The 27,282-nt window shown below is 43.5% G+C and overlaps 1 protein-coding gene across 5 annotated transcripts in view; it reads left to right on the top strand.

Annotated features, from left to right (window-relative positions):
• The window catches only part of LOC112218458 (rho guanine nucleotide exchange factor 10-like protein), a 105,286-nt gene that overhangs the window by 45,639 nt on the left and 32,365 nt on the right, over positions 1 to 27,282 (top strand). For all 5 annotated transcript variants that reach the window (XM_042296025.1, XM_042296019.1, XM_042296023.1 and 2 more), the window contains 2 exons: positions 14,155 to 14,273; positions 25,381 to 25,467. In XM_042296025.1, the coding sequence (XP_042151959.1) occupies positions 14,155 to 14,273; positions 25,381 to 25,467 (206 nt within the window). The remainder of the gene's footprint in view (positions 1 to 14,154; positions 14,274 to 25,380; positions 25,468 to 27,282) is intronic.

Raw genomic sequence — 27,282 nt, 5'->3', positions numbered from 1 at the left:
TGAAGAAATTTGGCTTGTCACCAAAAACACTCACAAACTTTTACAGATGCACAATCAACAGCATCCTGTCGGGCTGTATTACCGCCTGGTACGGCAACTGCTCCGCACACAACCGTAAAAGGCTCTCCAGAGGGTAGTGAGGTCTGCACAACGCATCACTGGGGGCAAACTACCTGCCTTCCAGGACACCTACACCACCCTATGTCACAGTAAGGCCAAAAAGATCATCAAGGAAAGCAACCACCCGAGCCACGGCCTGTTCACCCCGCTATCATCCAGAAGGTGAGGTCAGTACAGGTGCATCAAAGCTGGGACCGAGAGACTGAAAAACAGCTTCTATCTCAAGGCCATCAGACTATTAAACAGCCATCACTAACATTGAGTGGCTGCTGCCAACATACTGACTCAAATCTCTAGCCACTTTAATAATAAAAAATTGGATGTAATAAATGTATCACTAGTTACTTTAAATAGTGCCGCTTTATATAATGTTTACATACCCTACAACTCATATGTATATACTGTATTCTATACCATCTACTACATCTTGCCTATGCCGTTCGGCCATCGCTCATCCATATATTTATATGTACATATTCTATTAATTCCTTTACACTTGTGTGTAAAAGGTAGTTGTTGTGAAATTGTTACATTACTTGTTAGATATTACTGCATGGTCGGAACTAGAAGCACAAGCATTTTGCTACACTTGCATTAACATCTGCTAACCATGTGTATGTGACCAATACGATTTGATTTGAAGAGTTGCAGTCAGTTTTAGAATGGGTGGCCAGTAATAAACTGGTCTTGAACATCTCTAAAACTAAGAGCATTGTATTTGATAATCTGGTAATGAATGGTGTGGCTGTTGAGCAAGTTTGAAGAGACTACATTATTTGGTGTTACCCTAGATTGTAAACTGTCATGGTCGAAACTTAAACTTAAACAATTAATGAATTGTGTGTAAAGGTGGTGAGAAGTCTGTCTGTGATAAAGATAGACGCTTTTTTGACACCACAGTCCACAAAGCAAGTCCTGCAGACTAAAGTTTTATCTAGATTTCTTTTAAGCTGCAACTGGCCCAGAACAGTGAGCCACATTTTGCTCTTCATTGTAATCATAAGGATAATATCAATACTATGCATGCCCGTCTCTATTGGCTAAGAGTTGAGGAAAGACTGACTGCGTCGCTTCTTGTTTTTATAAGAAACATTCATGTGTTGGAAATTCCAAATTGTTTGCATAGTCGTAACACACACTCAAAAACGAAATAAAGCAACACCTCACGGCACAACGCCTCTCCCTCATGTGACTTGATTTTTGTGTGTATGTACTGACATGTATGTGTAATTGATAGATGCGCGCACACTACATGTTCATGTTTTTAAATGTATGTCAATTGTAAAGTATTTTGTCTGTAATGTCCTTTTCGTCTGTAATGTCTTTTTCATTTTTGGCCCCAGTAAGACTTGCTATCGCCATTGGAGTCAGCAAATGGGGATCCTAATAAAATCAAAAAGTCATCCATTACTAGAAGAGTGAATGTTTTTGCAGAATACACTGGCTGCACAACACGGCAACCCTCCCCAATGCCAAGCTCATGATGCTTCACACAATGTTTTTATGGTGATGAGCAAATAACAATATGGGCTGACACTAATAAGTGGTTGTTGTGGTCTAAGTGTAAAGATCCCCGAAGCACAGATAGCTATTCAGTGAGAGGGACATGCATTTTCAACAGCCTATTTAAAGTTCAATCTTTGGAATGTTTTTAATACAAAACATCACGACCTGCCCTAAGACTTTCTCTCCATCACTTTACCTGCTTGTATGCACTCCATATCCATTTATTTCTCTGGCTTCCTAATGTCACAGGTAATGCTCACTATGCATTATTGCGGTAGTTACATAGATTAGAACTATAGGTTTAGAGACTTATCAACACCGAGAAAATGTGTCTATGCAGGTTTCCATGCCATATTTCCATATTTAGGGGAAAATCCATTGAGGCGTTGTTTGTTGAATCTCTGGTGTGAAAGAGAATGAATCGACACCAACCTGGCCAGAATGTCAATTACATGTTAATTGCATTAAACACACACTTTGCCTTCCCCATTTAACCAAATGTAATTACAATAAGGGAGTTGTTGATGCGATTTTACGCATGGCCTGCAGTCACTAGGCTCTCCTGTCATTTCATGGTAATGCAGGCCTTATGCACGCCCTGGGGAGTCCTCCAGTTCAATCAGCAGTTGCACTCCACTCAGCTGTATCCTGTATGGACAGAGGAGTGCCATGCTCCAAAATGTCTCCAAATGGCTGATGCCCCAAATAGCAAATGCTTTTATGCATGATTTAGTGAGCGACTAGACATCACAAAGCTCATTTTGGAGCCAAACTCTGTACCAGCGTTTATGACTGTTACCGCCATTTATTTAACACACTTATATCCCTCAGGTATGTTTTCATGTACACTCCTTACTGTACCGCACAGAATATGCGTCGTGCCAAATGCTATCCCCAAAGTGTACTTTCAAAACACACATCTCATTTAATTTCTTACACTTAAGCTACAGTACAGGAATATAATTGTATGCCTGAGGTACAATTTGAAGCACATTTATAGCATGAGTTGTCTTTTAGTGTAACTCTTTGTCTTGGGCATTGACATTATATATACAGTATGAAAATCTGCCAGATATGAAAAGTTTGCTGATGTAGAGAGAGTTTTTACTTAGGATGGGACCAGCACCGAGGTCTAACATCACAGATAGAATATAGAACAGATGCCTCCAGTAAACAACATTTGTCACTTTTAGACCACATATGGTGCAGTTATGAGGCCTGGAAATGGAATGGGAGAATTGCCCCACATCGGTGCTGCAGCGCACTCAGAGCTCTGGGCGCCATTAATAATATGAATTGGGGAAAGCAACGTGTTCCACAGCATCTCCCATGCCGCTTCAAGTTAGCCTACTCTTTCTGAGGGGGTCCTATAATAACATAGCCAAGAGCATAGCTTAATGAATGGGTTGATTCTTTGTAGAGCAATTAATTGCTATTTCAATGTACGGACCTCCAGCCTTTCCAGGCAGGGTTAGGACTGCTGATTTGATGAGGCGCTGAGACAGAGAGACGGAGGAATGGAGTGAGGCATGAAGAGAGATATTGAAAGGAGGGAAGGGGGAGGGGGGAGTGTGGAAAGGATGATTGAGACAAGCAATCAGTCCCACCACAGGGAGCAGAGGGTAGGCAGGGGGCTGTTGCCTGCGGTTACCCTGCTATCTCTAAGTGTGTCAGACTCTCCTCCCCAGCAGCCGATCAATAGACAACGCCTGAGAAGTGGAGTGTGGCTTGACCGTCCCGGCACACACTCTGACACGCCCTCTTAATCCACTGCTAGCCAGCACTATGGTGAAGCACCAGGGAGCAGAATACAGGAGACAGGCCATGTGCTTTCTGTACGATGCTGTAGGTTCAAGTACAAATAATTGTCCTTACATGCTGCAGTTTCAAGTACTGTAGCAATTACCACAATGGCATTGGTCAATCTCCTTCAATTTCAAAGCAGGAGGATTCATGTTATGTATTTTGGTTGTTATGCACTGGCATACCAAACAGCCCTGCAGCCAGTGCAAGGCAGGGGGGCCCACGAACTCTGGGGACCCATGCGCCTGTCATCTATGTCTATTTTCTTTAATTTAATAAATAGTTTTGACATTAACCATTCAAAAAGTCATCCGTATTAACCTTTATAATTTCCATATGTATGGACAGTTGAAGTCGGAAGTTTACATACACCTTAGCCAATACATTTAAACTTTTTCACAATTCCTGTAATTTAATCCTAGTAAAAATGCCCTGTTTTAGGTCAGTTAGGATCCCCATATTATTTGAAGAATGTTGAATGTCAGAATAATAGTAGAGAGAATGATTAATTTCAGCTTTTATTTCATTCATCACATTCCCAGTGGGTCAGAAGTTTACATACACTCAATTAGTATTTTGTGGCATTGCCTTTAAATTGTTTAACTTGGGTCAAACGTTTTGGGTAGCCTTCCACGCTTCCAACAATAAGTTGGGTGAATTTTGGCCCATTCCTCCGGACAGAGTTGGTATAACTGAGTCAGGTTTGCAGGCCTCCAAGCTCGCACACACTTTTTGTCCTTAAGGCATTTTGCCACAACTCTGGAAGTATGCTTGGGGTCATTGTCCATTTGGAAGACCCGTTTGCGACCAAGCTTTAACTTCCTGACTGATGTCTTGAGATGTTGTTTCAATATATTCACATAATTTTCCTGCCTCATGATGCCATCTATTTTGTGAAGTGCACCAGTCCCTCCTGCAGCAAAGCACACTCGCAACATGATGCTGCCACCCACGTGCTTCACGGTTGGGATGGTGTTCTTTGGCTTGCAAGCCTCCCCCTTTTTCCTCCAAACATGATGGTCATTATGGCCAAACAGTTCTATTTTTGTTTCATCAGACTAGAGGACATTTCTCCAAAAAGTACGATGTCTGGCTTTTTTTATGGCGGTTTTGGAGCAGTGGCTTCTTCCTTGCTGAGCGGCCTTTCAGGTTATGTCGATATAGGACTTGTTTTACTGTGGATATAGATACTGTTGTACCTGTTTCCTCCAGCATCTTCACAAGATCCTTTGCTGTTGTTCTGGGATTGATTTGCACTTTTCGTACCAAAGTACGTTCATCTCTAGGAGACAGAACGTGTCTCCTTACTGAGCGGTTTGACGGCTGCGTGGTCCCATGGTGTGTATACTTGCTTACTGTTGTTTGTACAGATGAACGTGGTACCTTCGGGCATTTGGAAATTGCTCCCAAGGATGAACCAGACTTGTGGAGGATTACAATTTTTTATCTGAGGTCTTGGCTGATTTGTTAGGATTTTCCCATGATGTCAAGCAAAGAGGCACTGAGTTTGAAGGTAGGCCTTGAAATACATCCACAGGTACACCTCCAATTGACTCAAATGGTGTCAATTAGCCTATCAGAAGCTTCTAAAGCCATGACATCATTTTCTGGAATTTTACAAGCTGTTTAAAGGCACAGTCAACTTAGTGTATGTAAACTTCTGACCTCCTGGAATTGTGATACAGTGAATCATAAGTGAAATAATCTGTCTGTAAACAATTGTTGGAAAAATGACTTGTGTCAAGCACAAAGTAGATGTCCTAAACGACTTGCCAAAACTATAGTTTGTTAACAAGAAATTTGTGGAGTGGTTGAAAAACGAGTTTCAATGACTCCAACCTAAGTGTATGTAAACTTCCGACTGTACTAGTGCTTCAGTTTCTTGGGCTTCAGGAATGTGACTGAAAATGTGCCTCAGGCCTTCAAAAATATAGTTTTTAATGATTGAACATATTTTTAGTGAATGTGGACACCTGCTCGTCAAACATCTCATTCAAAAATCAATGGCATTAATATGGAGTTGGTCCCCTCTTTGCTGCTATAACAGCCTCCACACATTTTCCACTAGCTTTTGGAACATTGCTGCGTGGGACTTGCTGTCAGCCACAAGAGCATTAGTGAGGTCGGCACTGATCAATCAATGAAATGTATTTATAAAGCCTTTTTTCCATGATCTGATATCACAAAGTGCTGATGTTGGGGGATTAGACCTGGCTTGCAATCGGTGTTCCAATTCATTCCAAAGCTGTTCGGGTGAGGTCAGGGCTCTGTGCAGGCCAGTCAAGTTCTTCCACACCAATCTCAACAAACCATTTCTTTATGGACCTCGCTTTGTGCATGGGGGCATTGTCATGCTGGAACAGGAAAGGGCCTTCCCCAAACTGCTGCCACAAATGGGCCTAGCCCGAACCATAAAAAACAGCCCCAGACCATTATTCCTCCTCCAAAGTTTACAGTTGGCACTATGCATTGGGGCAGGCAGCTTTCTCCTGCCATCCGCAAAACCCAGATTCGTCCGTCGGACTGCCAGATGGCGATCCATGATTCATCACTCCAGTTTCCACTGCTCCAGAGTCCAATGGCGGCGATCTTTACACCACTCCAGCCGATGTTTGGCATTACACATGGTGATCTTAGGCTTGTGGGAGGCTGCTTCGCCATGGAAATTAATTTCATGAAGCTCCTGACAAACAGTTCTTGAGCTGACATATCTTCCAGAGGCAGTTTGTAACTCGTAGTGAGTATTACAACCGAGGACAGACGATGTTTACGCGCTACATGCTTCAGCACTCAGCGGTCCCCATTCTGTGAGCTTTTGTGGCCTACTGTACCACTTTGTGGAGCCGTTGTTGCTCCAGATGTTTCCACTTCACAATAACATCACTTAGAGTTGAGCTCTAGCAGGGCAGAAATTTGATGAACTCTTTTTGGAAAGGTGGCATCCTATGATGGTGCCATGTTGAAAGTCACTGAGCTCTTCAGTAAGGCAAATGTTTGTCTATGGAGATTGCATTGCTGTGTGCTCGATTTTATACACCTGTCAGCAACAAGAGTGTCTGAAATAGCCAAATCCACTAATTTGAAGGGGTGTCCACATACTTTTGTATATATAGTGTATAAGGGGATATCGGTGAACAAATGCTGTGGTCAAGGATACGACGGTGCCAGTTCAACGAGAGGAGCTTACTCAGGCTTTCAAAAGCGCATATCAGACCTGGAGCATAATGCTTCTTAGCTAGTTTATGAGTTTTAGTTTAGCAAACGATCTCTCTGCAGAAACGACAGTTACAGGATGGTAAAAAACAGCTTGATTGCTGTAGCAACTTCAGGGATACTGCAGTGAGTGGTGCTTCAAATACAGCTGTTCTGCAACATCTTTAATTGAGCCTCTCATTCTCCTTAATTGCCGGCCTCAACACGTTACGGAAAGAGATGAACTGTATAGGAAGATCTGGGGACAGGTCGTCTGGATACTGGACAGCCAATCAATTGGCAGATGTCACGTCCTGACCTTAGTTATGTCTGTGTTTACCATACAGAACTGTTTCGTGTCGTTCACTCTCTTTGTTGTTTTTGGTCATTTAGTGTTCTGTTTATTTTATTAAACATCATGAACACTTACAACGCTGCACCTTGGTCCTCTTCACCTTCCACCTACGAATATCGTGACAGCAGATGCAAAAAGATTATCATATTTAGAGGACAACAGCTCGAGGGCTTGAACAAAAAAAGTGGTTTGCGATTTTGTTCATACTAGTGAACTGGTGTTTGAGTTGTGTGGTTGCAATTATCAACAGTCCCGTATTTCTTCTATATCTTGGTGTGCATCATTCAAGACTAAGTTTAAATTGTGTACAGCGCAATGGACATATAATGCAGAATGTCTAAGGATGACTGTCTGGGTTGGCAAAACAGTCGGGCCCTCAACCTGAACCTACAGGCTGTGGTGAAAACATTTGCACACAAAAAAAGAGGATTTCAGGAGTCCAGGGAACTCTCAAGTTGGATTTAATGTAATTTACTTTGATTATTGCAGCCCATTTGTGTAAGCTATTAGCCAAACAAAACCTGCTGATTTCAACAATAAATTGCAGAGTGGCTGAATTTATCCTCAAGCCAACTAGATTTTCCCTCATTGCTAGGCTATTTGATGTGTCATTTTTCAATATTTTTTAAATAAATAGCAGCTGTCATGCAGGTTCATGTAGCCTATACAGGACATGCAGCCACATAGACATCGCGCAATTTCAGCACTATGGACAGTGATTGGTTTGTGAGTGGCTGTCTGACTGACACATTTAACTTTTGGGGGGAAAACTCCGACCTTGCTGGGGTCCAAAAAAACTGTTATGCGAGTGTTGTTTTTGGCAACTGCAATTCATTTGCTTTGCTCAAGCAACATCCATTTCAATATACACTGCTCAAAAAAATAAAGGGAACACTTAAACAACACAATGTAACTCCAAGTCAATCACACTTCTGTGAAATCAAACTGTCCACTTAGGAAGCAACACTGATTGACAATACATTTCACATGCTGTTGTGCAAATGGAATAGACAACAGGTGGAAATTATAGGCATTTAGCAAGACACCCCCAATAAAGGAATGGTTCTGCAGGTGGTGACCCCAGACCACTTCTCAGTTCCTATAAGTCCTGGCTGATGTTTTGGTCACTTTTGAATGCTGGCGGTGCTTTCACTCTAGTGGTGGCATGAGACGGAGTCTACAACCCACACAAGTGGCTCAGGTAGTGCAGCTCATCCAGGATGGCACATCAATGCGAGATGTGGCAAGAAGGTTTGCTGTGTCTGTCAGCGTAGTGTCCAGAGCATGGAGCGCTACCAGGAGACAGGCCAGTACATCAGGAAACGTGGAGGAGGCCGTAGGAGAGCAACAACCCAGCAGCAGGACCGCTACCTCCACCTTTGTGCAAGGAGGAGCAGGAGGAGCACTGCCAGAGCCCTGCAAAATGACCTCCAGCAGGCCACAAATGTGCATGTGTCTGCTCAAATGGTCAGAAACAGACTCCATGAGGGTGGTATTAGGGCCCGACGTCCACAGGTGGGGGTTGTGCTTACAGCCCAACACCGTGCAGGACGTTTGGCATTTGTCAGAGAACACCAAGATTGGCAAATTCGCCACTGGCGCCCTGTGCTCTTCACAGATGAAAGCAGATTCACACTGAGCACATGTGACAGACGTGACAGTCTGGAGACGCCGTGGAGAACGTTCTGCTGCCTGCAACATCCTCCAGCATGACCGGTTTGGCGGTGGGTCAGTCATGGTGTGGGGTGGCATTTCTTTGGGGGGCCGCACAGCCCTCCATGTGCTCGCCAGAGGTAGCCTGACTTCCATTAGGTACCGAGATGAGATCCTCAGACCCCTTGTGAGACCATATGCTGGTGCGGTTGGCCCTGGGTTCCTCCTAATGCAAGACAATGCTAGACCTCATGTGGCTGGAGTGTGTCAGCAGTTCCTGCAAGAGGAAGGCATTGATGCTATGGACAGGCCCGCCCGTTCCCCAGACATGAATCCAATTGAGCACATCTGGGACATCATGTCTCGCTCCATCCACCAACGCCACGTTGCACCACAGAATGTCCAGGAGTTGGCGGATGCTTTAGTCCAGGTCTGGGAGGAGATCCCTCAGGAGACCATCCGCCACCTCACCAGGAACATGCCCAGACGTTGTAGGGAGGTCATACAGGCACGTGGAGGCCAGACACACTACTGAGCCTAATTTTGACTTGTTTTAAGGACATTATATCAAAGTTAGATCAGCCTGTAGTGTGGTTTTCTACTTTAATTTTGAGTGTGACTCCAAATCCAGACCTCCATGGGTTGATAAATTTGATTTCCATTGATAATTTTTGTGTGAGATTTTGTTGTCAACACATTCAACTATGTAAAGAAAAAAGTATTTAATAAGAATATTTCATTCATTCAGATCTAGGATGTGTTATTTTAGTGTTCCCTTTATTTGTTTGAGCAGTGTATTATTTGATGTAATTATACAGCATTGCTAAACTTTAGAATTTCCACACCCCAAAATGTATCTGTCAGACTACAAAGATTATCTCAACATCTCACTGTGCTCAAATGTGGGAAATATTTATGATGAGTAAACATTATCAGGGCAGCCAGGTGGAATAGTGAAGGAGCCCCATAGCTGCATTCAAGACTGGAGTGGATGACTGTTTAACCTCCACAGTATCCAACCTCAGTATCCATCCTTAGTGTATTGGTACTAAGGTTTCATTTTGAGTGGTTGACATCTGAAAGCTTCCACACGCAGCTCCTGCCAGCAATTTTTTGTGATGGAGTGTAAGCCGTCACAACTGATCTATTCAAGGTTTTGGCAGTGGTGTACTGACCAGTGGTGTACTAAGTGGCTAGCCCAAGCTCTCTCTTTCCGCTCTCTTTCATTCAGACCTCCTGATGAGACTCATTGTTGTTGTTGTTTATCATTCTCCATGAGGCTTCAGTTTACATCCCTTCATCAAACAGAATAATGGCAGCTGCAGAGAGCGAGAAACAGAGAGAGCGAGAAACAGAGAGCGCGAGAAACAGAGAGCGGGGGAGAGAGAGAGCGAGAGAGAGAGATAGAGACAGAAAGATAGGGATTTGGCTGTGGAGCTCTGGCTTTCTGCTCTGTCTGTGAAAGGTTTAGGGGGTCTTATGTGAATAGAATGCTTTATCTCTGATTCATTAGTGACTTTGCCCCTGTGTGTGTGAAGTGACTGTCTGTCCTCATTAAGGCCTCTGATAGAATGGCTCTGTATTTACCATTTGTTCCGAAGGGCAGGCACCATTATTTGTCGTCATTAATACATAGTAAAGGGTGAAGGCCAGAGAAAAGGTGTGTTCACACACACTGGCAGCATTTCACTTCTCCCGTCCTTCATGCACACTGTACTTATGGAAATCAGAATGGGTAAACACGGCCTTGGGCTTAGTCAGGTATTTAATCATATTTAATAACACCCTCCACGACAAATAACAACAGCAGGACCAATACCTTTGCTGACCCAATAATCACTTGGACGGCGGACATAGCGGAGTGTTATTCATACTAATTGAATGATTAGCTGAAGAAAGTTGCTGAGCGTTCAGGTGCAAAGGAAAGCAGTGGACCCTCTGACCCACACCAACTAGTCCTGGCAATATGCCTTCAATTACAGCCTTTTAATGAATGACCCTCAAAGCCCTGATCATCCCTGGGAAAGGCTATATCTGAGACAGACTCAGAGGTCATCTCAGAGGGGGATCATTAAGAAATCCTCTGCAGGTACTGTAGGAAGATTTTATACATGATTGCAACCCAAACACTAAATAGCCCAACTTCATCATTATTGATTATTCAATCTATGATCTGGCTGAGCCTGCTCCTCTAATTGTTCAGGTAGTCTTCTCTGGGAGCAGAGACTTCATCTTGTTGCTCCTGTCAAATACCATGTCTATTATCTATTGTTCTTACATAGAGCATGTGCACTACTATTTTAACTATCAACACATTTAAAAGCTACAATATATCCTAATTTGCAACCTACCTTTCAACATGGTCCTAAATACGGCTCCTCGGTAATCATAGCGATACAGTATCATAAGAAAATCTTAAAAATCTCTAAGCATTGTTGTCAAAATACTTCTGAAATCTATCATTCAAAAGACGCACTCAAGGTTCCATCGATCCTATTCACAGTGGTTCTGGGAAATATGCTATAAGTTATCATATGAAAACATCTCAACAGAAGGGGCTTTTGTTTTTGAACAATGTTAACGTCGACCATGTCCTCTCACTCTCTCTAAACATCACTGCATGGATTAATATTCTGAAGGTAATCCATCTCAATGACGTTATTGTACTGTATCTCAATTATTGTCATTGTACTGGAAATATATGTTTTAACTGTGGCTTGTTAACATAAAGTTATGCAGAATTCAGAGGTGTTGAATGTGTGTCTCTAGTATACAGTACCAGTCAAAAGTTTGGACACACCTACTCATTCCAGGGTTTTTCTCTATTTTTCTTTATTTTCTACATTGTAATAATAAAAAACATCGAAACTATGAAATAACACATATGGAATCATGTAGTAAACAAAAAAGTGTTAAACAAATCAAAATATAATATTCTTCAAAGTAGCCACACTTTGCCTTGATGACAGCTTTGCACACTCTTGGCACTTTCTCAACCAGCTTCACCTGGAATGCTTTTCCAACAGTCTTGAAGGATTTCCCACATATGCTGAGCACTTGTTGGCTGCCTTTCCTTCACTCTGCAGTCCAACTCATGCCAAACTATCTCAATTGGGTTGAGGTCGGGTGATTGTGGAGGCCAGATCATCTGATGCAGCACTCCATCACTCTCCTTCTTGGTCAAATAGCCCTTACACAGCTTGGCGGTGTGTTGGGTCATTGTCCTGTTGAAAAACAAATGATAGTCCCATTCAGCGCGCATCAGATGGGAGGGTGTATCACTGCAGAATGCTGTGGTAACCATGCTGGTTAAGTGTGACGAATTCAAAATAAATTGTGACAGCGTCACCAGCAAAGCACCCTCACACCTCCTCCTCCAGATCATCCGTTCACCTACTCTGTGTCTCACAAAGACACAGCGGTTGGAATCAAAAATCTCAAATGTGGACTCATCAGACCAAAGGACAGATTTCCACCGGTCTAATGTCCATTACTCGTGTTTCTTGGCCCAAGCAAGTCTCTTCTTCTTATTGGTGTCATTTAGTAGTGGTTTCTTTGCAACAATTCAACCATGAAGGCCTATTTGACTCAGTGTTTGTAACTTGAACTCTGTGAAGCATTTATTTGGGCTGCAATTTCTGAGGCTGGTAACTAATGAACTTATCCTCTGCATCAGAGGGAACTCTGGGTCTTCCTTTCCTGTGTGGGTCCTCATGAGAGCCAGTTTCATCATAGCGCTTGACGGAGTTTGCGACTGCACTTGAAGAAACTTTCAAAGCTCTTTACATTTTCCGGATTGACTGACCTTCATGTCTTAAAGTAATGATGGACTGTCGTTTCTCTTTATTTAAGCTGTTCTTTCCATAATATGGACTTGGTCTTTTATCAAATAGGGTTATCTTCTGTATACCACCCCTACCTTGTCACAACACAATTTATGGGCTCAAATGCATTAAGAAGGAAAGAAATTCCACAAATGTACTTTTAACAAGGCACTTCTGTTAATTGAAATGCATTCCAGGTGACTACCTCATGAAGCTGGTTGAGAAAATGCCAAGAGTGTGCAAAGCTGTCATCAAGGCAACGGGTAGCTACTCAAATATAAAATATATTTTGATATGTTTAACACTTTTTTGGTTACTACATGATTCCGTATGTGTTATTTCACAGTTTTGATGTCTTCCCTATTATTATACAATGTAGAAAATAGTAAAAATAAAGAAAAACCCTGGAATGAGTAGGTGCGTCTAAACTTTGGACTGGTACTGTATATTTAGGCAATAAGACACAAAGGGGTGTGGTATATGGCCAATATGCCATTGCTAAGGGCTGTACTTATGCATGACGCAATGCGGCATGCCTGGATACAGCCCTTAGCCTTGGTATACTGGCCATATACCATAAACCCCCGAGGTGCCTTATTGCTATTATAAACTGGTTACCAATGTAATTAGAGCAGTAAAAGGTTTTTGTCATATCTGTGGTATACGGTCTGATATATCACGGCTATCAGCCAATCAGCATTCAGGGCTCGAACCCAGTTTATCTAATTATCTTTAGAAAAGCAGAATAAGGGTTTAAAAGCAGTGCAACAACCTGCGGTAGTATATCACCTGCAAATTGACTCCCTCTTTTTGTGTACCAGTCCTGTTAAGAGAAACCATCTGAAATGTTATGATTTGTGGAGACCAAACTCAACTAATTGGCCCTTAAGTCTGCTGTATTCCTACCTGCACTGCAACAGCCAAACAACAAGTAAACAACCGTGCCTGTCAAATGAACTGGTCGCACATCTCAAACCAAATGAGGAGTTTAGGCTACACTGGGATGTTAACGCTTTGGAAACAGCAACTCTGTATTTCTGTGGCTTATTACATATTGATGTATGCAGTTATGCACAAGACACAGGGAGTAAATTAAAACAAGCTGTTTGATTGCACACAAAATTGTGTTTTAGTTAGTTGCAATTGACAGTTACTAAATGACTTAATGGAGGAATGTTGGCAGATCTGTGTTGTGCCTGGTGAGGGGGTGCATAGTGGCTTCAAGGTATTCAGACAGCGTGCACAAGCCAAATTCTCTCCTTTATTAACTACAATCCGGCAGATGCCTTTCTCCTGCTGTGGTGGAATCTTACTGTTGTTTTGAATCTCATAAAGGCTCATTACCAGTACCTTAATCAGTGTTGAGGCCTAGCGTGGGGCTGCTACGCGTGGGCTGTACCTGGCCCCATCTCTCCCTGCCTCTGGCTGATTACACACACACAATGCTAATTATCCTACATACTCATATTTCATACCTGAAGCCAATTCATTGTGTTACACTTTGTTTCTGAAACAAGAAAATAGACCTGTGCCCACTTTGTTCATGTATTGCATATTTTTAAGAAGCATAGGAAGCTTTTTGGAGTGGGTCCTAAAGAAATATATAGTTATTTAGGACATTAACAATATAATATATAGTTATTTAGGCCATTAACAACGTATAATTGAGTGGTAGTTAAACCTGTCATCCTTTTCTTCTAGGAGAGGAGAACACACCAGGATGGTTCTGTGCAGAAGATGAAGGGAAGACCATGGCACCATTTTGGCCTTTACTCACCTGCCGTGTGCCTGTCTTCGCCACCAAATCCTCGGACAGGAAGGTGAGTTCCAGCTTCAAAAGCCTCTTTGTTCGGCTCAAGTCGTCTAGTTAAACAGACTAGTGTGCGGTCTTCAATAGTTTTAAGGATTGTTTCTCAGACATGAACTGAGATACACTGTATGGCTTAACAAAATGGCCGTGGCCCATCGACATCACCACTCAATCAATAATCACAGCATCTACAAGCAGAGAATGAGGGGCATGTCTACTGTGCTACATTGCAGTGCAGTTAAACACAGTCTTTTCCCATTGACGGGTAATCAAAGAGTACTTGCTGCTGCACCCCAGGAGCTAAAAATACACCATCTCAGGGAGGATCTCGCTCCAATGGTCCTAGAGTCTTGGAACAGTACATTCCCCAGCAACGCGGGCTAGAAAGTGACGATCAATAGAGCCTGCTAAGAGTTGGGAGCCTCGCATAAATCAACTGGCAAACTGTAAGAGATGGACTAAAAGGTTTTCAGGACTCAGTCAAAAAGGTATCAAATCAATTTGCAGTGGCTGGAAGATGATATTTCTGACTACATTTTCAGCTATAATGTAGTTACAGGGCTTGCAGTGCAAGGTGGGTGGGGGATGCCAAATTACCATGGCCACCAGGGGAGGACGTTATAAAGTGATCATGCAATTACCTTAATGGCTATGGGACACCTAAGCATAAATCAATGTTCTGACATTAGATTAAGATTCCACACAACCCAATAGTCTGTCTGGAAGCCATATGGGCAACGGAGCAAGGGGGGTCCTCGGCAGCTGGAACAGTGGAGTCTGGAGGAGGCAAACATCCCTCTGTATTTTTGTGGGTTTTAGAACGTTCCCAGAGGATCGCATGGGGCTTCTGGATTCTTCTACTAATGTCTGGTACACCTGCTGAGAGAGTGAGCCAAGGCAATTAATGGATTTGGAGCCAGCAGGACCACACTGCCCCAGAGGATTTGCCCACATTCTCTTTTCCTAACACAAACAAATGAGACACCTGAGCATGCCAACCAAAGGGCATGGAAACCATGTCTGTCATATGAGCTGACCACAAAATTGCCTGATAGCGAATTATTTTCTCGGGACGAGAGACGTTGTTGTTGTGTTTACATGAACGTGCGGGTGAGTTTCTGAAATGTATGTGTTTATGCATGCGTGTGTGCCTGCACTGTGTGTCTGTGTTCACATTAGCTGTTGCCGGAGTGCATGTGGAAACAGGGGGCTGGAAGAAGGTGGCATTAAAGGGAGTGACTAAGACTTCCATGCAGAACAGCCTTTGATTAGGGGCTTAACTCAACAACAGACCCCTCCCCCCTCTCTTTTTCTATCCCTCCCTCTCTCTCTGTCTTTCTCTCATTCTTTCTCCCTCTCTTTATCATCCTCTTTCTCTCACTCTGTCCCTCCCTTTCTGTCTCTCTCTCTCTCTTCTCTCTCCAGCTCAGCCTTTGCACTTCCACTGGGAAGCACACGTCTATACGTGCCAAAGCTCCCAACATCTCTTTCTCCAGTGTTGGCAGCCTCACTTGGCAGTCTGACTTACAGTGAGGGCGAGAAAATAAAAAAAAGATGTGGCTGAAGGAGCCAGAGCCGTTTCCAACAGAAAATAAAGTTCTAAAGCAGCGTAGCATGAACATGCGAGCAGAGCGCGGGTCACCTGAGGGAGCTCTGCCAACTGATCACTGCTGTGCGCTCTGGACACTGCTCACTGGGAGGTGGAGCGGGCTGCTGGGCAGATTCGTTAGGCACCGGAGATAACCCTTATCACAAGTCTCTGTTGAGTGAGATCAGTAGGGATTGACTGACACACACTCACACACTTACGAGACCCAGTCTATCAGGCATGGTTTGCCCCACTTCTGAGGCACATAAGCAGAAGCTGTTATCGCTAATGTAGCACATCCTGTAGCCCTTTGTTGTGCTTGAAATTAATTATAATCTCTTGACCATGCAATTCCTCAAACTTTAAACTCTACTGTATGTTGAAATCAGGTCTTTGTAGAATATACTATATGTATTATGTTATTAGGACACCATACCTCTTACTCCATGTGAACTTGATGTTCATTTAACTAATACTGAGGGGTGAAAGAGATGGCTGTTTCAAAATGCCCAAGGAGCTGGCCGTAGGCTGCTGCCTCTGTCTAAGTGCTGGCTGGTAAAATAATTTTAGTTGGCTTACAGTCTGTGGTGCTCAGCTTGAATCCCCCAGACAGGGCCCAGCTCTCCTTCCACCACTTCACTCTCCTCCAATCTCCATTCTGAGTAGGCACCTGAATGTCACAGGGATGTGGTCTGCTGTGTTTCCAAGGCCACCCATTTCCATTCCATCTAGCATTTGTCACACTCATACGCTCCAAGGCCGGACTAATGGAGCGGATGCAATGACGATGATCCCCACTATCCTAGAGCAGATGAGTGGTTTAGTGTATCATATAGCAGCTCCATTGAGAACTTTGTATGTGTGTGTGTGTATGTGAGCATGCGTGTGTGTGTGTGTGTGCGCGTGTCTGTGATGAACCTGTCTTTACACAGCAGAAACCCTCCACGTATCCTCCAGACTGAAAAGGCCACATCCTCAGCGCCTCATAGGGCTCTCACAGATCCAAGACCACAAAGAAAATAAATGTTACCATATTCCGTTTATGAGGCATTAGGAGAAGGAAAGAAGCTGGTGATGGCTGGTATGTGATAGTAGAGCTCTTACACTACTTTTGGGGATTTCATCATGTAGGCTTTGAAGTGGAGAATGACAAGCTGGAAAAAGGGTTTGGGCTGCATCAGGTTAGCTTCCTTTTTCTCTTTCTTTGAGAGGATTATCTCCTGTGTCTCGGAACAGAGACTGGCTGGCTTGCATCTCGGCCTAATACACTCAATTAGTTCACAGAGATCACTAGCCTGGCTAAGCAAGGTCACTGTTATTTGTTTTTAAAATCCATTAAACAGACGTCATGCGAGACCATCTCCTTTGTTTCCTTCATTGAGTGCAGTGGAGAAATATTAAACATGGTCACTGGGGTCTCTGTGCAGTGGAGAAATATTAAACATGGTCACTGGGGTCTCTGTGCAGTGGAGAAATATTAAACATGGTCACTGGGGTCTTTGTGCAGTGGAGAAATATTAAACATGGTCACTGGGGTCTTTGTGCAGTGGAGAAATATTAAACATGGTCACTGGGGTCTTTGTGCAGTGGAGAAATATTAAACATGGTCACTGGGGTCTCTGTGCAGTGGAGAAATATTAAACATGGTCACTGGGGTCTTTGTGCAGTGGAGAAATATTAAACATGGTCACTGGGGTCTTTGTGCAGTGGAGAAATATTAAACATGGTCACTGGGGTCTTTGTGCAGTGGAGAAATATTAAACATGGTCACTGGGGTCTCTGTGCAGTGGAGAAACATTGAACATGGTCACTGGGGTCTCTGTGCAGTGGAGAAACATTGAACATGGTCACTGGGGTCTCTGTGCAGTGGAGAAACATTGAACATGGTCACTGGGGTCTCTGTGCAGTGGAGAAACATTGAACATGGTCACTGGGGTCTCTGCGCTGGACTTGTTGTGCGTGTTTGTGCTGCTTGCTGTGCATGTCCCTCCCGCTCTCCGTCTCATCCAACCTTCCTGCTGATGGTGGGGATAAGAGAGGAGGCAGTGGCGTGTTCTACGACTGGCCCTAAAGGAGTGATTCAGTGCTGGAAAGGAGTTTGTAGAGGGGCCATCATCACTGGTCTCAGGCTGTAAGTGTTGGAGTATATTTATAGCTTTGTTGGGTTTGAAAGAACTGCTGATTTACGACAATACTGACTTAAAGCTGTTATGGCGTTGGTGACAAAGGTGGCTCGATTGGAAGGCTGTATGTGTGTTGCTCACCACACTGTAGACGACGTGCCCATGAAATATGGATAAAAAAAAGAGGGAGAAAAATGGAAAGGGAGAAAGCCTTTTCCCTGATGATGCAACATCCGTCTGTTGATTTCTCTCTCTCTCTCCCCAACATGGTTTTGGGTAAAGTCATCAAGATGACACCTTATGCAATCGCTCTCTTCCTCGTTTCTTCATGAAGGTCGTTCTTTTCTTTTCTGAGCAGCAGATATCATCCTCCTCTCTGATTTGTGGGGAACAGATGCCACAGCATGGATTAAAAGCTCTTCCTTGACACAGATCCGCTGGGGCGTAGCAGGCTCCCTTTCTAGTCTGCAGCGCTATCCCTCTGGCAAACACAAACACGCAAACAGCAGGGTGCAAAAGTGCCTGAGCCTGTCTGTTTGGAAAGTACACACTGTCCCCACAGCCATGTTCCCCAGCTCTCATCAAGGCTTTGCTTTATTAATTGCTAAAGCCGTAACCTCCCCAGCTCCCCTGTCTCACAGGAGTGGTGTGATTCATTAGGAGGGCTATAGATTTTTGGTGAAGGAGGGTTCATTTCAAACAGCCCTAATCTGCTGCTTGTTTATTCATCTCATTCTCCTCTCTCCTGGCGTGTCACCCAGCATCAGAGGAGAACTGATCTCTCCACACAAACAGACTGCCGCTGCTCATCCCCACAGTTCAAACGGGGCAAGGCGACAGGCCCTCGGAGGGAGGATTATAGGGATGCAGGAGGAAGTGTCAATCTGATTTCTCTGTGCTAGCTGGATCACAGCCGACGTGTCGCTTGGACTGATACGGCCAGGCCTCCTGGTCAATGCTGCGGGGTTGCTGGGCTCAGCAAAAGAAAAACTGCTTCAGTCCACCTTGTCACCATCGCGGGGACACAGTGACAGCACACAATCTCATACTGCTTAATACTCCTCATCAAAGAACCACTCACTACAGGGTCAGGGCAAACTTCTGTCATTTAGAGAAAACAACTCACTGTGAGTTGTCTATTCCAACATCTTCACCAAGGTGTAGTGTAGACAGTGTCCAAGCTCTCATCTTTGTGGATCTCTTTATGTCAGCACTAAAGACTATCATATGCCAAGCGTATTGAGCCAAGATAATGTTTTATATTGATGGTGATAGTCAGCACAAACTCAGCCCACCTCAGACCAATCTACACAGCAGAAGGCTATCTCTCCTGTGAGTAGTGTTAGTGCTGTGCTGATCTGTAGAGACTTCAGAGGTAAACTCAAAAAGCACTGATGAAGTATGAGTTGTATTTGAAAAATACCTAAATTATGGTAATTAAATATGTATGAAGACAGGATTAATCACGTGCTTTACATTATCATCCTTTCAGGCCTCTGAATTATGTCGACATCATTATGAGTTGTTTGTGTGATTACCATGGTATTTAAATGGTTTTCACAACCCTCTGTTTTTCCTTGCTTAAAGCTCTTTCAGTCTGGCTTCCATCCATGTCTTCTCTTCTCTTTTCTACTGCTCTCCATACCAACAGAGGGCAGTGTGGTGCTAGTGTTCAGATGCAGGGGCAGCCTGAGCCATTGCACTGCTTGACTGCGAGGTCATCTGCAAAGGGGCTGATCTGTCGTTGTGACAGTTAACATACTAATTACTGTAAATAATACGTTCTCTAGCAATGCCTTGGAGAGGGGAGTGCCGCTCCCGTCCTCCACCCCCCTCCACAAGTGTCTTACTTCACTCTGTTCCTGTCAAGATAGTGCACAGACAAATTGTACAACCAGGAGGGGAACACAGTAGATGGGCTAAATGTTCGCCTGCTGATGTAAACATTCTTCATTTTGTATGATATAAAAGGATACTCTAATGTGTCAGAATATGAAATCCATGCATCACTGAAGAGAAAGCAAACGAGTTCTGCATCCCACCCTGTTCTGAATGTTCCAGTGTTCCTGTGTATTTATTCTGTTGGTTTGTTCTGTCTTTCTCACGGTTTGTTCTCTCCTTCACACTGTTCTTCTCTACTAATTACTCTGTCAGTCTCTCCTCTACCTGAACAATACATGGCCCACTGCCAGGTCTTACAAGAACACTAGCTACCTACATCTAGAAAACCGTAAGACAAAACAAGAGGGCACCCTCTTTTGAGCACATAGTGGCTAATTGACTACCGTGTTCATATTCCATAATGTAATAGTTCTTCCCTGTTGCCAGAAGTTGGCTTGATTTTCTTACTGTCCAGAAAAGTGGGTGAGCAAATGAATCAAGTCTTAACTTACAAAAGCAGAAAACTGATTAATATTTTTGAGAGACTTTTGCATTGAATTCCTGTTTTGTCGAGCCAATCTGGCCACAATAGAATGGGTTCCAAGGATGGCAGGGGAAATTTGAAACCCAAGATATTACTCCTTGATCCTATGTAGAGATGGCCTGGCAACTGTGTCCACGTCCCCCTGTTTTTGTCTCAGTGGGTACCAGAGGACCCTTTGTTCTGAGTTCCATGCCATCTGATCAGGAGGATTAAACAGCCTCTGCCACACACCCTGTGCCTCCCGTTTGGTGCCATCCAGGACCCCTGTCGAGACAGAGTTGTGGTTGTGGAATCTTATAGGTGGGCAGAGATCACCATAGCCTAGCACAACTGGGCCTCATGCAGATAGGTGCCTGGCAGGGATAGATGGAGGGAGGCGATTGACGCCACAGAGAACTCTTGGCCCGTGGTCCTCTTTTGAAACCCATTATTTGACGGACAGTCCATCACTTTCATCCAGGGAAGTTGGAGCCGCCTGCCATTGCCGCTGGAGCCAGCGGGGACGGAGAGAGCGACATGCAGAATGTGCATTACATTGGCCGGACGTGTTGCTATTGCTCAGCAGCTGAGAAGGACACGTGGAACAGACAAATCTGTGTTGAGTCACGAATATCAGTTTGTGATTTCCTGACAATGTCAGGCCACGCTCAGAGCAGATATATGCAAAACTATTCTTCCACTTCATTACACTTATTGCCTGATCTGATCTGTGGAACAGCCAAAGGAGATACCGAATCTTTACTTTACAGACAATACTTATTAAATTGAAGGAGACATCCCTGGCCAGGCTTAATAATAAGCTGATATCCGTATGTTTATTCCAGAGCTTTAACCACACTGTGAGCTTAGCTTCACGACAATAAAGAGTTAAAAACATAAAGCAGCTGCACCCTATTCAATCCATTCCTACTGCTGCAGATGGTTTCATCTTAGTCTTTCAATAACTTTGAACATTCTGAGTAGTAGAGGGCTGCAAGCACAGAAGGTGGTTGATGCTCATTTAATTTAAGTCACTGGATGACATCCAGATCATGAAATGATAACATGAGCAGAGTGTCTTAACTTTGATCCAGCCATCCTTCTGGGTTAGATTCACTGGAGGATATTGAACAACAATTAACAAGCAAACACAGGGCTGTCCCGTTGGTGGCAGTGCCATGTGCTCCTTAGACTGGAAGCTGTCTAAGAGAGTGTCTCTACACATACTGACACTGACTGTGTGTGGGCTTTAACTGACTGCTACTCTATTGATTAAATGCAATTGGGTGCGAGTGCCGGAGCCAGTCAATTATCAGTTAATAAACAGCAGAAGTTTTCTATTAGTGGCTGTTAGTGCGTGTGATAGATTGTTGCTATGTGGATTTGACCAGGAGAGGGGAAGGGAGGTGATGGGAGGAGCGTTGCCTTGGGTGTATTAAACCTAACTCCATTGGGTTGCTTTGTCTTGGCCGGTTTTGTTATTGTAATACTGAGCTTAAAATATAATACATCTGCAAACAAACTCACAATTCTCTGCTGGGCAGGCCCAAACTGTAAGCTCAGGAATCACACTCCAGAATGAATCCCACAATTGGTAATACAGCACACTATCCAATAAAGAGAATCCATTACACAAGAAAGAATGGAGCCAGACAATGCAATGCCTGCTTGCTGCAGTGTGACTACTCATTGATAACGTTACAAACCTCCAGTGGTTTCGATGCATGTGCCTTGTAGAAGTGCGCACAACGATCGTCACACATCTAATGTGTGGTAAATTTAGACACAGTGGAGCATAGATTTCACAGCAGATGCACAGGAACATAACACGTCCACCTGTGTTTCCCTCAGTAAGTCATCCCTCCCTTGTGGAACCAGAGACAAAAGCCTGACAACACATGCCAACTGTATAAATAGTATAAAACATGGTTCTGTTGTGGACTGTTACCAGTGACAATACCTTTAATCAAAGGCCAGATTTTTGGATTTGACTGCAGGTGCTAATGCATATTACTTTCTGGCTGCCATTGATGCAAGCTAAAACATGAATGGTGACTATCATAGGGGGGAGGCCAGTCCCTGATGATGTGTGTAGGAATATCTACGGCTATAGCTCCTTCCCCTGTCTTCCAGCGTGCTGCAATGCAGGCTATGGCCTACACTAACCACAGTGGCCACCTAGAGGTGGCATATGGGCTGGCGCCCCCTTGGGGAAATGGGTGGGACGAACCCAGTGTCGGGAGTTGGGTCATTGGGAACCTACAGCTGGGAGACCGCCCTCTCATTCCATCAACAAACCTCAATTAGCTCACCTGCTGATCACTAGGTAGCCTAGTGGTTAGAGCTAGATTGAATCCCAGAGCTGACAAGGTAAACATTTGTCATTCTGCCCCTTTACAAGGCAGTTAACCCACTGTTCCTAGGCCGCCATTGTAAATAAGAATTTGTTCTTAACTGACTTGCCTAGTTAAATAAAGTTAAAAAAATTTTAAAAAAAAAACCCTCCCTCTCTTTCCCGCATTCCCCAAAGTCCTCCATCAAATATCCCATTCGATCTGGCTTACCTGCCTCCCTCCAACTTGGATCTCCTCTTCTGACAATTGCCTTAGCGGAATCTTGTATCACAATGATTTTTAAATGGTTCCTCACTGCTACCTTATCAGTATTGGCAACCTCAATGGCGTGTGCATCGCTCAAAACCCCACGTGGCCTCTGTACCTTTCAATGCTGATTTTAGGTTGAACTGGTGTTTATACAGCTTGATTTGTTTACACCTACCAGCATTATTTTTAAGGTATTTTGATTTGTGATTTATATTATCGAGTGTACACTTCAGCGGTGGGCAATCGATCTTGCTGGGAGCATTTAATTCCATTTGGTCGAGGTCCTAGCTACATGTGTATATATACAGTATACCTGGGACAGGAAGGGTATATATAGAGGGACAGTTCTGATAGAGTAGGGATCCCTTTAGTATTAGCTGACTTTCTCCAGAGAGTGCTAACAGACAAAGCAATTGCCGTCTGTGAAGATTGCCCGCGAAGGCTAGCTGTCTCCGGTGACTGATAAAACCCACCGTCTGCAGCCCACAAAACCACCAGCATCCCATCGCTACTGCTGCTGTCCCTCTGGTTCAGCTACCAGCCTCTTCCTCCTAACCTCAGGGCTTCCATATGGGGCCCTATTATGACTGCTGTTTAATTACCAATCAAAAAACAGCTCATTCCTCTTAAGGGATGGCTAGCCGAGAGGGAGAGAGAGGGAGAGACAGAATGAGAGAGAAATAGCTCACATGGGCTCTTTAAGCAGAGACAGAAGACAAAGGGTGAGGGAGAGCAAAAAATTGATGGAGAGAGAGAGAGACAGTGCATCTGCATGATGAATGTGAATAGATGTAGAGAGACATAGGGAGTGTGGAGGACAGATGGGCAGAAGCAGTCATCTGGCCGACATAATTTTTCTGGGGATGTGTTTGTGTTTACAAACAGACCCTGCCAGGGAGAGAGGGAGGGACTTAGCAAATTAATGTAATAAATTATCCATGATTTATGTTTGCTGCCTTGGGGACAACGGTAAAAGGCGTGCAGCATCCATAGCTGACCCGGCTGAGCCTTATCCCCACCCTAGCACCACACAATTAGATGTTCCGTCTGCCACATGGCCCAGCATCACCACTTACACACATACATAATAATAAACATTCCCTCACGGCCATGGTGTTGGTCAGGGAGGCTGCGTGCCTGGACAGATGGTCATTTGCAAAGGAGACCTAGGTCTCATGTCTTCCCTGTTAAAATAAAGGTTAAATTAAAAATAAATAAATGCTCACAGTGCTGTGTCTCATGGGGACACTCAGGGATAGAAGCAGCAATTCATTGGCCAACACTGAAAGCCTCCAAGCCTAAGACAGCTGTTGTTGCTATTATTCTCTGGATGTCTATTTCTATACTTTTACAACTGACTCATGGATCTGAGAGCTATGCTATTCTAAGCCAGTCATTGGCTTTTCATTGCAGCCATTCATACCGCTCCAACTCTGGACTGGTCTGTTATTGTCTACTCTAGACCCTCAGGAAATCTCAGGTAGAAGCCATTTCATTTCACACTCCTCCTTTTTTCCCCATGTATACTATAACTTTACAACCTTTTAGGTAATAGAAAATGTGTTGATGCCAAAGTGTCTCTTTCAACATCTATTCATACACCCCCCAAAAAAGCTTCACTCGGGAGTAACGGAAAACAGATTGTCTGTAAGTGCTCTGCTGGTCCCAGGTACTAGCTGTGGTCTTTCACTTGTGAGGGCGCAATTTGATGGGGTGTTGGGAAACAGAAGCTACAAAGGGCTGTGGTCAGTTGGTAGGATATATCTAGACAGCAATGAAACGCAAGGTTTCCATTATAACCATAAGAGCTATGGAGACCATTGTTCAAACTCTGGCCAGTTATTTTAGCCAATCTAACTATTAGACAGTCATGAAAGGCCTTCGTAACAGGAGGTCACTATTACGATTGACAAATGAAAAGCCTACATCTGTGTATTTGTTTATTTCGACATTCGAAACAGTGGATCCCAATCAATTTCCGATGCCTGGTGCAATTTCCCAATGTGGTACTGTCAGTTTGTCAGTAGGAGAACTGTGCTGTGAGCACTGCTTGAAAGGATGTTTCCAATAGGAAATGAGTGGCTTTTTTAGACAGCTGGTTATTTAAATCTAAAAAACACCTCGGTTGACAACTTAGAGCTGCTGGACATGGTAACACTTGTTGATAATGGAACACGTGAACTGACCCCACACCACTGAGAAACGGGCCTACAGTATGTCATGAATGAGTCTAATCCTCCTACTAACTTCTATAAGCCGAGACAGATATAGATCAGTCTCCCACTATAAGAGCAACAGTAGCTCAACCATATGGGGATGATGCATATTGAATGATCTAAATGAACAAAACAACATGTAATATTTATGGTTACTTAATATTTGTTTTGTATCCCTTACAGCTTGAAGCTGCCCTTCACAATCCGGTGCAGTGTGCTTTGTTGGGCTTCTCTGCAGCGAGCACCTCGCTACCTCAAGGCTATCTCTGGGTGAGTGACTTACACATGCACAGTTTACAGGCACACATATACATACATGCATGCATGCACACAAACACACATGTGCACACAGAAGTATTTAAAAAAAACATTAACCATGACACCCTTTGATACAAATATATCCTCTGTAATATTAAATGTGTAGTGGCCTCAGGGTTGATCACATCTATTAATCAAAAGTACAAAAAATGTGGCAATGAAAGGGATACAAATAGTTTTTCTCTACAAAAACAAGTGTTGCCATGCAAACTGACCCTTCACTTTCATTTAGTATGGACCTTTTCAACTGTAAAAAAAACATAACAAGTTCTATATGTACCCACTAGAGGTTCTCCAGTAAACATCTGGCGCTAAAGAGCCCCATAATTGCTAGCTAGCTAGTTGGGGTGGCAGGTAGCCTAGTGGTTAGAGGGTTGCGCCAGTAACCGAAAGGTTGCTAGATTGAATACCTGAGCTGACAAGGTAAAAATCTGTCGTTCTGCAGCTGAACAAGGCAGTTAACCCACTGTTCCTAGGCCGTCATTGTAAATAAGAATTTGTTCTTAACTGAATTGCCAAGCTAAATAAAGGTTAAATAAAAAATGTAATAAAAAGTTGGCTAGCTAGCACAAAATGACAAGTTCGTATTTCTTGATCCAACCAAAAAACAGAACAAACTAACCCCATTCCGTACAATTGTGCGCATCCCCAACATTCAAATGAGACTACAAAGAAAACTAATGTGACTGTAGCGACTGTGTCGATTTCAAAACCGGGGGTGTGAACTAGGTTTCTATTCAAGCGTTGATCGACATGGTAATGGCTCTATAGTATTGGAGAAAAGTTGAAAAAACTGACCCTCCGTTACATCGTGACGTGTCATGCCGTAAAGTACAGCACGCATAAAGCAACTATTTATGTCTTACAATCTCTCTCCACCAGGTGTAGCACTTCTCTCATCTTTTAAAAACAAGAAATGGACAGTGACGGGGGTAAATACCTAGTAAATACCTAGTCATTTTTTGCATCATCATTGCATGCAATCATCATTCTCAAAGCCTCTGTTTACTTCTAAGATCACTTTAGCACTGCCCTAAAAACCCAATTCAAATTTGACGCAAACCTTCAAATAGGTGTAATAATGACACATTATATAAACTCTTTATAGCATTTTATTTAGATTTTAGAGGCGATAAGGTGATAAGTTGGACAGATCGAGTGAATAAAAGCAATTTTCCCACACAACATCTCTCCTTCTCACTATCACGCATTAGTTTTGTGAGTGAGTTTACGTTAGTTATATACACACATTGACTTGTTGCTATCAGATCCACTAAACAAAATCATCAGACAATGTTTATTTCCCGTTAATTATCTGTTTGTTCTGGTGGTGTTACATATGGCTAGCACAGCAAATAACCACAGAGCTAGTGTGATATGAAGGTAGAGAAAGATGAACTTACCTTGTTAGCCAGCTAATGTGAGATGCATTTTTCCCACGGCAGCCAACATTACAACTAAATTAAATGTAGCTAGCATACGAGTACAATGTTTGAGAGACACATTGTTTCCATCAAAAGTTATCCAGCAGCAGTAATTAGTCCACTATCAAACTCTCTCCCCATTCACCAATCTGTTTCTCCTAGCTCTTTGTTTGCTTCCTCCATAACGCAACTATATTTTACCCAGGTGTATTGCCTAGGTGTTTTACCAAGGTATATATGAACCACTAACTTTTGCTAGGCATGAATTATGGACCTCACGTTACGAGACCTAGCTAGTGGTTTGTTTACATGTTGTAAAGCTAGACTACACAAATGCTAGCGC

The sequence above is a fragment of the Oncorhynchus tshawytscha genome, linkage group LG02 (assembly GCF_018296145.1).
Source record: "Oncorhynchus tshawytscha isolate Ot180627B linkage group LG02, Otsh_v2.0, whole genome shotgun sequence".
NCBI lineage: Eukaryota > Metazoa > Chordata > Actinopteri > Salmoniformes > Salmonidae > Oncorhynchus > Oncorhynchus tshawytscha.
Note: the sequence above shows the minus strand (reverse complement) of the source record. Positions and strands in the feature narration are given on the sequence as shown.